The following is a 10,163-nucleotide window of genomic DNA, read 5'->3' as shown; positions in this document are numbered from 1 at the left end:
TTCATAAGAACCCACCCCAATTACACCTTAAATTTAATTAATAGTTCATTATATAACCGGATTTTTCCATTTCTATAATTAACTTATAAGATTATCAAGTTAATCTATTTTAATTATATTATGTTATTTCAGTTATAACTAGTGGTAAGGCAAACACTTGATGACCTTAAGGTCTCAGGTTCGATCCCCGCTGGGAACAAAAAATAATTCCTTTAAGGTACCCGTTACCAATGAAGTCTAGACCCATATGTGAAGTTTAAATACACGGGTTCGATCCTTCGGGGTGCCCAGATCATGTGGGGATTAGGATGGAGGTATTTTACCGGCATCATATGACTCATACGGGGTGGGTCGATGGGTATCCAATTGTGGTACCGGGACTAGGATTCCCCCCATTACCCCTTTTTTTTTAACAATAACATCAAAAAAAGTTTTATAACATTATTATATGGACTATATGATCATATAACTATAAAGTAGGTTATGGGTAAAATAAAACAAGTATCAAATTAAAAAAATAAACAATAAGTTTCTCTTTACAGAAAATCACCGTGCATCATGAAAATTATTGTACATCAATATATATATTTGTGCTTTGTGAATCTTCGTGCATCAGTTTTACCATGATCAAGATATTGTATTATTTAAAATTTTTTAAATATATATATATATATATATATTTAAACCTAACTAATTTTAATTTATTAACAGATCGTATTATTTTTTGGAGCTACAATTTGATTATTTCTAAAACCACTAAATTAAAAAGAGGAAGCCCAATCAAATGAGAATGTTGTAACTGGCACAGGCCCAATTACAGTCCAAATAAAAATACAATTTATTTCGTATCTGTTAAAAAAAAAGAAAAGTTTTTCTCTCTAACTATCGCCTTCTGTTTTCGCTTCTGCAGCCTGCGTTTATCATATACACTTGAGAGGTATTTCATTAACTTATTTTCTTAATGTGTTTTATTTATTAATTAATCTGTATGTTTTAATTATGTTTAGTCAGCTAAAATCTGATTAGTAGTCACTAATTACTGATATTGGATTCGGGTTTGTTAGGGTTTGTAGAATTCATAATTAGGGTTTCTGACATGTTCTGAGAAAGGTATATATCATTCAACTCCTTTGAGGTCTAACATAACTGAAGTGGCAAAATGGATGGGTTATTCGAGTTGGGTAACTGGTCAAAATGGTACCTTTTTCATGCTTCTTGACATAAAGCGGCTGGTTTATCTTATCGTTTGATTAATAACAAAGTTGTAGACTTGTAGTACACAATTAACACTCTTTCGACTTATTAAAAAATCCCATTGCTTACTTATAATCAACCAACACAAAGAGGGCTTATGACAATTTAGATACGTCCGAACTTTACAAGTATTACATTGAAGTAAACCAATCATAAACTTGACGGCTTCGATCTAAATCCGTCTTCATGACAACATAACCGAGCACAACTCTCATTTTTATAAAAACTAGGCCATTGTCTCTTAACTCGCCAACACTTCAAAGTGGAAACCTTAGCCCTCACCAAAGGCTGAACAAAGTCTACTAAACTTCAAATTTAAAATTTTACACAAATTTGAAAGCATTAATAAGCTGGTGGTGGCTGAATATCTGATAACTTCAAGAATTTGGCCTACTTGCTTTCTGTTACACAACTCAACAATTTTGAATAGCCTTCTATTCCGCCTCTCCCGTAGCAAATATACACAAGCAGCAATACTTATCCCATGTGTAGTATCGTTATATCCGGATATCCCATATATTCTTCTTGCATTTCTGTGCAATGAACCAAGCTATCACATTTTATTAACTGTTAGGAGTATTCAAGAGATGACACTTACTTTTAACAGTCTCCCTGAAGATACTTAGTATTTGCAGTTGAAGAATATATGAGGAATTGAATCTTGCATATTTTGACATAGAAAGCAATTGGCTGAACAATTAGGAATCGAGATTTTTCAATCTATATTGGGTTTGAAGTTTACCTACTGGGGATGCAGTGGAAGAACCCTATTAATGGAGCCTATTGGACATTTGGACCTTATGATTCTCAGTTCTTATAACCCTCCAAACTTAACTCATTGGTCCTCATTACGTTTCTTATCAACCCAAAATACTCTATTAGGTCTGCCCTCATGTAGTTCCTGGACTGAAAGATGATATGAACCTGGGCCAGAGCCCGAAAGAAAGGAATAAGGGCTGTCAGAACTAGTTTAATAATAGTTTGTTATTCTTGGTAACTACTTGTTCACCAAGTTAGGTTGATGTTAGGTTAACTCTATTAATAAGGCCTTGCAGTCATCATGTTTAGGCACTAGGCAGGAAGTTTATATGTCGGTTCTTGAGAACTATTACGAATTGCTGGACTCAAACTAGCTTAGGAGTTGCGGGAATTCGAATCTTGTATTTATCTATCATACAATTAGTCATCTGCTTTGTTTCTTCTTTATAATTCTGTTTGGTAACCCTTCAAGATTAGAATTTCATCTTTTCTAATACATAGGTTATGTAGTTTCATGTATTATATAATTAGCAGTTTAGCACCTAGTCATAGATGTCAAAAGCGAAGGCGACTTCATAGCGCAAAGACCTCAAATAGGGCGAAGGCAAGAGGCGCAAAAAAAGCACACGCCCGGAAAAAAAAAACGCACTAAGTAAATAAATATAAAATATTTATATATAGTGAAAAATAATAGTAAAAAAATCAAATGTCATTTATAAAACCAAATATCTTACAAAAAAATATAAACTTTTCAACCTAAAACTTCAAACTATTAGACTATTATAAACATATATATAAAAAAACATAATTTATTACATAAAAATAATATATATATATATTAGATTATTTTGACCATTTTGACCGCGGTTGACCACCACAGTTGACCGTCGTTGACGGCCTTTTTCATGATCGACTTGGGCCTAGGGTTTCAGGCGCTGGAGGTGCGCCTCGCCCGCCTTTTGCGCCTAGGCGCAAGAGGCGCTTGCCTTTGACAACACTGCACCTAGTCCTTATAAATGAAAGTGTTTCTACGACAGTGTGAGAAGTTAGATAATTTGGACTAAACATTCACAATGAGATATATTATTAAATTTGATTCTTTAATTTCGCGTGTTTTCATTAACATAATACGATTTTGTTGTATGTTTAATAATTAAATACTATAGTTATCATTATTAAAAGATTAAGAGTATCGTTGTTGGTGGAGTAAACATAGGCCTTGAAATGTGAGCTTTATTTTTGCCGGGTTATCTTCCCCTTTACCCAAAAAGAAAGGTCTTGGCACCTAATTTTCTTCAATCTAAATCATTAGTGGGGTCAAACCTTAAGCTTCATGAGGGTCCAATTCTTGCTGTTAGTGGTTCCCAAATAAATCTTTTCATCAGCTTCTATACTATAATTCAATCGCAAGGAATGCCCACCCAATGAGTCTCCCCTCCCTCGGCGTACCATCACCCTTGACCTGTCAACTCCTCTACTTTCCAACCAAAGCAATCATATACTTCTCTACAAGCTATTTAATTGGATTCTGCTTTTATACACTATACCCAAATGAAAGGTTTTTCTCAGTTGAAAAAGTTGTATAAGTTCTTCAACATGATGATCATCCAATTGGTGGTTCGAACCATTTGGTCCTATAGGTAAAAGTATTGAATTTGAACAAGGACTCGATGTTTGTTATTTGGCCTAAAAATATTGATCATATTTTCTCTTAAGTTAATTAATAGTTTATCTATCGATGTTTGTTATTTGCCTCAAAAATATTGATCGTACTTTCTCATAAGTTAGTTAATAATTTCTCACTGATTCATAACGTCATGTCGTCATTGCAGAATTCTGACATGCAGCTGGAGGAAAAGACAGCATCAGGGGATGAATCAAACCCCTGCATCAGCAAAACTACTCGTCTTCCTCGAAAACGTTTCTACAGAGCTCGAGCTCATAGCAACCCATTAAGTGATTCCCATTTCCCAGTCCCAGTTTCCCCTCATCATGTAGAATACTCGCTTCACTACCCTCACTTTTTCCCATCATCCAATTTGCAATCCAATTCCAAAAAGATAGAATTTGCAGATATTGGTTGTGGTTTTGGAGGACTTTTAATAAGCCTTGCAACCCTTTTCCCAGAGACACTAATGATCGGAATGGAATTGAGGGACAAGGTGACAGAATATGTCAAAGAACGTATTCTAGCCCTACGGGTGGCAAACCCTGGGCAGTACCAGAATGTCTCGGTTGTTAGAACTAACTCCATGAAATACATCCCGAATTACTTTGAAAAATCACAGCTTACAAAGATGTTCTTTCTGTTCCCGGACCCCCACTTTAAAGAAAAGAACCATCGTCGGCGTGTTATTAGCTCATTTTTGCTAGACGAATATGCTTATGCAATTCGGCCTGGTGGGATTATATACACCATAACTGATGTGGAAGAGCTTGGAGAATGGATGAAGTCTTGTTTAGAGAATCATCCAATGTTTGATGGACTCACCGAGGAAGAACTTGAAGCAGATCCAGTGGTAAAACTTTTGAGTTCTGCAACTGAAGAAGGACAGAAAGTGTCGAGAAATGAAGGGCAGACTTTCAAAGCAGTTTTTAGACGTATTGTCCCGTCAGTTTAAGGTAGATTTTATAGTCGTTTTGCATTATAAAGTTCTTTTTTCTGTTTTATTTTTATTGTTGATTGCAACTTAGTTTTTTTGCTGAAAGTACCAGTCTTTAGGCTCTGTATTTTTGAAATTTTGTAATCTTAATTTGCTTTTGGTCGGTTAGCTGGGTTTAGTAGTACTATTCAGTTATGAGCATAACTATTGGTAATGGCATGCATGATGATGTCGTTTGTGTTGGCCTGTTGTATGGTTTAGTGCCTCAGTGGTGCTGTAACTTAGGTGCGTCATGCTCTATTGAATTTGGAAGGTTTTTTTATTTGCGTGTGGAGAGCGTAGATGAGCTTGGTAATCTTAACTTGAGTTCAGTTACTTGTTTGTCATAGTTTACTTACCTATTTTGGCACTCATAGTTACAGTTCTTATCCACTTAGTGTCTATAAAACTTAGGTGGTGTTTGTTTAATGACTTAATAAATTAATCAGAAATACTTAATTTATTAAGTTATTAAAGATGTTTGTTTTTTTTTTTTTACTTAATAAACAAAAAATAACTGTATTAACTAAATCCAAAAAAGAGATGGTTGTGGCGCGAAGACAAAATTATAATTTTAGTCACTTTTATCAATTAAAAAACAAACAAGCCTAGTCTGGCTATGTAGTGGTTGCTTATGTAGCAGTTGTTTGTCGATGAATTATGGATGTATATTGTCTCATTGATTATGATTTTCCTATGTTTCTTATGTAACTGTCACAAGAAATAATAATTACAAGTAATGAATAGATTAAGATGTTATTAATATCCAATGAACACTAAACAAGCTTAATCTATAGTCAACTAAACATGATTCTAACATGCTGATTGTTGATGACTGTATACTTAGATGGTGACCCATTTCATAAAGTTATACTCGTAATCAACTTTGGTTTGTTCTGACTTTTCATCTCTTAAATAATATAAACGATCCACTGTTGCGCGATTTAAAACTAGTTTAAGTCGAAATATACATACAAATATCATTGGACATGTGAAATGACCAGATTGCTTACATGAGTGGAGATGGAAGGATATTTGTTATGAGGTGGGTCATTCACATTATGTTGGCACTAAACATGATATCAAATATCAATATATGTACATTGGTCAATCAATGTTATTACTTTGGTCATATTATTTCTTGCAAATTTATCTCGAATTATCATTTCTCGGATAATTTTTTGCAAATTTATTACTTGGTCAATCAATGTACATTGCCTCAGCACTTTTTGAAGTTTTGTAATCTTAATTTTGCTTCTTTTTTTTTTTTCCCAGTTACGTACTCTTAGTGGTTAATATCTCATTAACCAAAACGTTGTGGTTACTAGTTTCATGACGGACAACTTAAAAATTATTTTGGACATTGGGCTGGTGATGTTGACAATTTCAATGAAAAATAAGATGCTGAAGTATATTCAACACATAACAAAAGATGCTGTTATCCAATCAACTTGTGTAAAAAAATTTCAGGATGTCGGGCCAATGATGTTGACAAATTTAATGGAAAATTGACCACAACAATTGTTAAAAAGATAATTTTCTTATACAGTAGTTGTTAACAATATACAATGAACACGTACGAAAACGAAACAAGCTTTATCTATAGTCAACTATACATGATTTCAACATGCTGATTGTTGATGACTATCTACTTTATGGTGACCCATCTCCATTCATAAAATATAACCAACTTTAGTCTATTTTCTTATTTTGTATATTGTTTTTCTCTTTGACTTTTCATATCTTAAATAGAATAAACAATCAACTGTTATACAATTTATCTTTAAATAAAACAGTAAATATTAAATTAAAATAAAAAATAATTTGAAAATCATTGTGCATCATAAGAAAAAAAAAATTGTATTATGTTCTATACATTTTCATGCCTTAGTTTTATCATAATCAAATGATCTAGATTTTATCTCATTGTTTATTTTAATACTTGATTTACACTAACTAATCTTTTATTTCTTAAGCTTAGTTGCATATCTTAACATGATTATAAAAAAAGACCTTTTTTGAAAAAAGACTCTAAATGATCGATATTAGTGTTTTACAAAAAAAAAACAATTTAGACTTCATGTAAATACTCAGAAATATTTCCCTCTCAAAACTTGAACCCTAGTAAAAAATCCCCAGGTACAACTGTACAAGTACCTTATCGGCTTACCAATAAGTCACCAACCGTATTAGCAACCCTAAAACAATTATCATCATAATTGCTGAACCTATCAAGATCAAAGTGCTCCCGTTAACCCTATATATTACTTATATATAATGTAGAGTTAAGTGAATCAGGACCAAGTTGTTTTCAAACCATTATATTCGTAATAGTGAGATATACATTACACATTAAGGATTCTCATTTCTCAATATAAGATTATAGACACATTTTTGTTTAAGTAATCAACAATGACATGATCATTTAAACAGAACACGGACGATTAAGTTGTTGGTACTTTAGAGCACTCAGGGCAAGGAAAATGCCCTCTAGATCGACATTTGTTGCACGATAATGAACTAATCTTTGACTTCCCAACAGAAGAAACTTCCTCAAGGGGTCCAAAACTAAATGTGCCACCTTGTCTGAGTGACCCGGAACCTTTGCAATTTGAGCATGCAATCAACCTTAGATCACCACATCTCTTGCACATACCTAATGAGCTGCATAATCGGGCACATGTCAGAAAAGCTCCATTACTTAACTGTCGAATTAAACACAAGCAGTGGGAGGATAATGCATTACAAAAGACCAACTGACGGATGCATTGAATTTAGAGCAACCATTTCAACTCCGTCTCTGATGGGTCAAATGGGTAAGTTTTAAAAACTAGCTAACGAAAACAGTTTGAACGGCAGTTAAACTGGTTAAACACCCAAAGTGTACTCAAAATTACATACAACCTTCTTATTTTTTTTAATTTAAAAAATACAATATCACTGCAACAATATAGTTATTGCTTTTTAGTATGTAAAACATTAGTTTATTAGAAGACTTAGAAAAATGTGTACGGGTCGACCAGATCCGGATTAATTTAACCGTACTAAATATTACCCGCTTTAACTCATTACCCAGCCCTAGCACCCACATGTCCAACCTTTAGTTTGAAAAAAGATACTTAGTTTTTGTTTCAATCACCGAATTGTTTGCTGAGATTAAAATACTGGATAGGAAAAAAAAAAAGTGTAGCTTGCGAAGCATTCATACTTAGAATTGTTACAAACAAAAAAGGGTAACACACAAATCTGACAAGGAAATGTAATTACAAAAGATAATAGCTTCCTTCCATATTACATTTTCAAGATTTGCCCAAAAACCAATACTTAGAAATTGTATCTTTTGCATCATATGAAAAAAAACAATTACCAGTTTGATGGTTCCGGAAGTGAAAGTGAACCACTCAAGCATAAATAGAAACACTTGATCTAATTAGACACCGATTACCTACTATTTCCGGAACTATCAAACTGGCTTTTGTTTATGTTTGATCGAACATTATAACTAGGCCTGGCAAAACATACCCAAACAAGAAAATTTGGGTAAGTTTGGGCAACTTTTTCAGTGATTTGGGTAATTATGGGCACCCTTGAAATGATAGAACGGGTCTAATTAGGTAACTTAAGCAAGCCTTAATTTCCTTGTGCGGGTCGAGCGGGTCGATTAGCGGGTAACACATCACACTTTCACACGCAATCGATCAACAAAAGCTATACAACTTTCTCATCAGAAGTCAACATCTCTGAGTTTAATTCTCTTGTATTTGACGTTGGCAGCAGCAACTATGGTTATGCTTGCTCTAATTAGAGTAATCAACTATTAGTTATAATTTATAACTAATTAGATACTATTTCCAGAACCATCAAACTAGTTTTTGTTTATGCTTGCTCTAATTAGAGTAATCAACTGTTTCTGTTTTTGCTTGAGTGGTTTGCTTTCACTTCTGGAACCAACAAACTGGAGTTTTCATATGATGAAAAAGATACTATTTCCAAGAGTTGGTATTTTGGACAAATCTTGAAAATAATGAGGAAGGAAGCATTTTTATTTTGTAATTTCATTTTCTTACAATGGAAAGTCAGATAAGATGATTCATTTTCACTTTAGGAACCATCAAACAGTCGCATTGGACTTTCCATTGGAAGAAAACCATCCTTATTTGAAAAAGTCGATATGTCATGGCAAGCTAAGTTGCAAGGTGCAATGAAAAGATGGCTTTGCAAAAGATTGCCTAGAGTGATGTAACCCGTTTTTAACTTTGCCATGACTTAAGTTCGTTTTTAGCTTTTTGCGGTTGTTTGAGGTTCCAAAACAACGTTTTTCTATTTTTACGAGTTTATCTGTTTTTATTTATTTCTTATGAATAAGGAATGGTTAGGGATATCTCTTAACCATCTTAGAAATTTCCAGAAGAATAGTTTTTTTTCCCCTAAAAATTATATTGTCTAGCTTTCATTGTTATTCAGTCTTTTTGTTCAAATCCGAATTACAGTTTTATTTCATTTCTGTTCTGTGTCACACAGCCTCTCTTCTCAATTCTCTAAACTATACTTCCTCCATCCTTCATATTCACTAGATTTCGTTAACCGCTGGAACATTACACTACTACTAATACCGACCCGGCTCACAATAAGAAAAAAAAAAAAAATTCAAATTTAGTTAAAAAGAAACAAACCCCATGACAAATCATTAAATCTTGTAACTTGGTTGCAAAATTGGGGATTTCCTAATTCCAAACTACTACCCTACAATTACCTTAGTATAAGTCTAGCTACAAATAATACCTAATGAAATGAAATGTATTAAACAAAAGATTGTAAAAGCAACTAATAGACAAAACTAAGAAAATCTAGAGTTCAATAATATATAATATATATATATATATATTGGGAAAAGGGAATATAAGGTTGTCCGGCACCTAAGCTTAGGTGTGGAACCCTCACATACTAATGTTTTACTATTTATTGTTTAATGAATAAATGCATGGGCCCCACAAGCTTAGATACCCGCCAGCCTTATATTACCATCCCCATATATATATATATATATATATATAGGAAAACAGTAAAGGGGTACCTGCGCTGGGAAGCAGAGATATATGAATCAATCTTAGGAGCAGAAATGGTGGCACATAATAGAAGAACACCAACTCCATAACCAGCTACTTCACTTGCTGTTATGTGTTCCAACATTTTTTATTTCCTGTTTTTTCTTCTTTTTTGTTCTACTTCATAAATTGGGATACAAATAGGTGGATAAGTGGATTACTAGATTACGTCTTTTGCTGAAAGCACCCTAAGTTTTTTTATATTTTGCTTTTTGAGTCCTTCAACTAAGTATATAACTGGAAAAAAAAACGTTATGTCATTAGTCGGTGATACATAATATGTATATTGGGCAAAATGAGTTTTGGGGAAAAAGAGAATATATATTGACTCGAAGGCAAGCTAATAACTTTAACATGACAACAACTAACATCAAACTAAAGAAAACATATAGTTAAATAATAT

At 33.2% G+C, this 10,163-nt stretch overlaps 2 protein-coding genes across 2 annotated transcripts; one reads left to right on the top strand and one right to left on the bottom strand.

The window, feature by feature from the left end:
- The first annotated feature begins 867 nt into the window (after nucleotides 1-867).
- Nucleotides 868-4,784, top strand: LOC122605082 (tRNA (guanine-N(7)-)-methyltransferase). The gene is made up of 2 exons (XM_043777960.1): nucleotides 868-937; nucleotides 3,846-4,784. Exon 2 carries the CDS (start codon nucleotides 3,855-3,857, stop codon nucleotides 4,632-4,634), a length of 780 nt encoding a protein of 259 aa, XP_043633895.1. The 5' UTR covers nucleotides 868-937; nucleotides 3,846-3,854; the 3' UTR covers nucleotides 4,635-4,784.
- A 2,161-nt stretch (nucleotides 4,785-6,945) lies between these two features.
- On the bottom strand, nucleotides 6,946-9,889 carry LOC122604050. The gene is made up of 2 exons (XM_043776944.1): nucleotides 9,730-9,889; nucleotides 6,946-7,319 (listed from the first exon to the last, which is right to left on the bottom strand). Exons 1-2 carry the CDS (start codon nucleotides 9,843-9,845, stop codon nucleotides 7,100-7,102), a joined length of 336 nt encoding a protein of 111 aa, XP_043632879.1. The 5' UTR covers nucleotides 9,846-9,889; the 3' UTR covers nucleotides 6,946-7,099.
- Between the last annotated feature and the right edge of the window lie 274 nt (nucleotides 9,890-10,163).

Source organism: Erigeron canadensis, chromosome 6, assembly GCF_010389155.1.
Source record: "Erigeron canadensis isolate Cc75 chromosome 6, C_canadensis_v1, whole genome shotgun sequence".
Lineage (NCBI taxonomy): Eukaryota > Viridiplantae > Streptophyta > Magnoliopsida > Asterales > Asteraceae > Erigeron > Erigeron canadensis.
The sequence above is the reverse complement of the archived record's forward strand: the minus strand, read 5'-3'. Positions and strand labels throughout refer to the sequence as shown.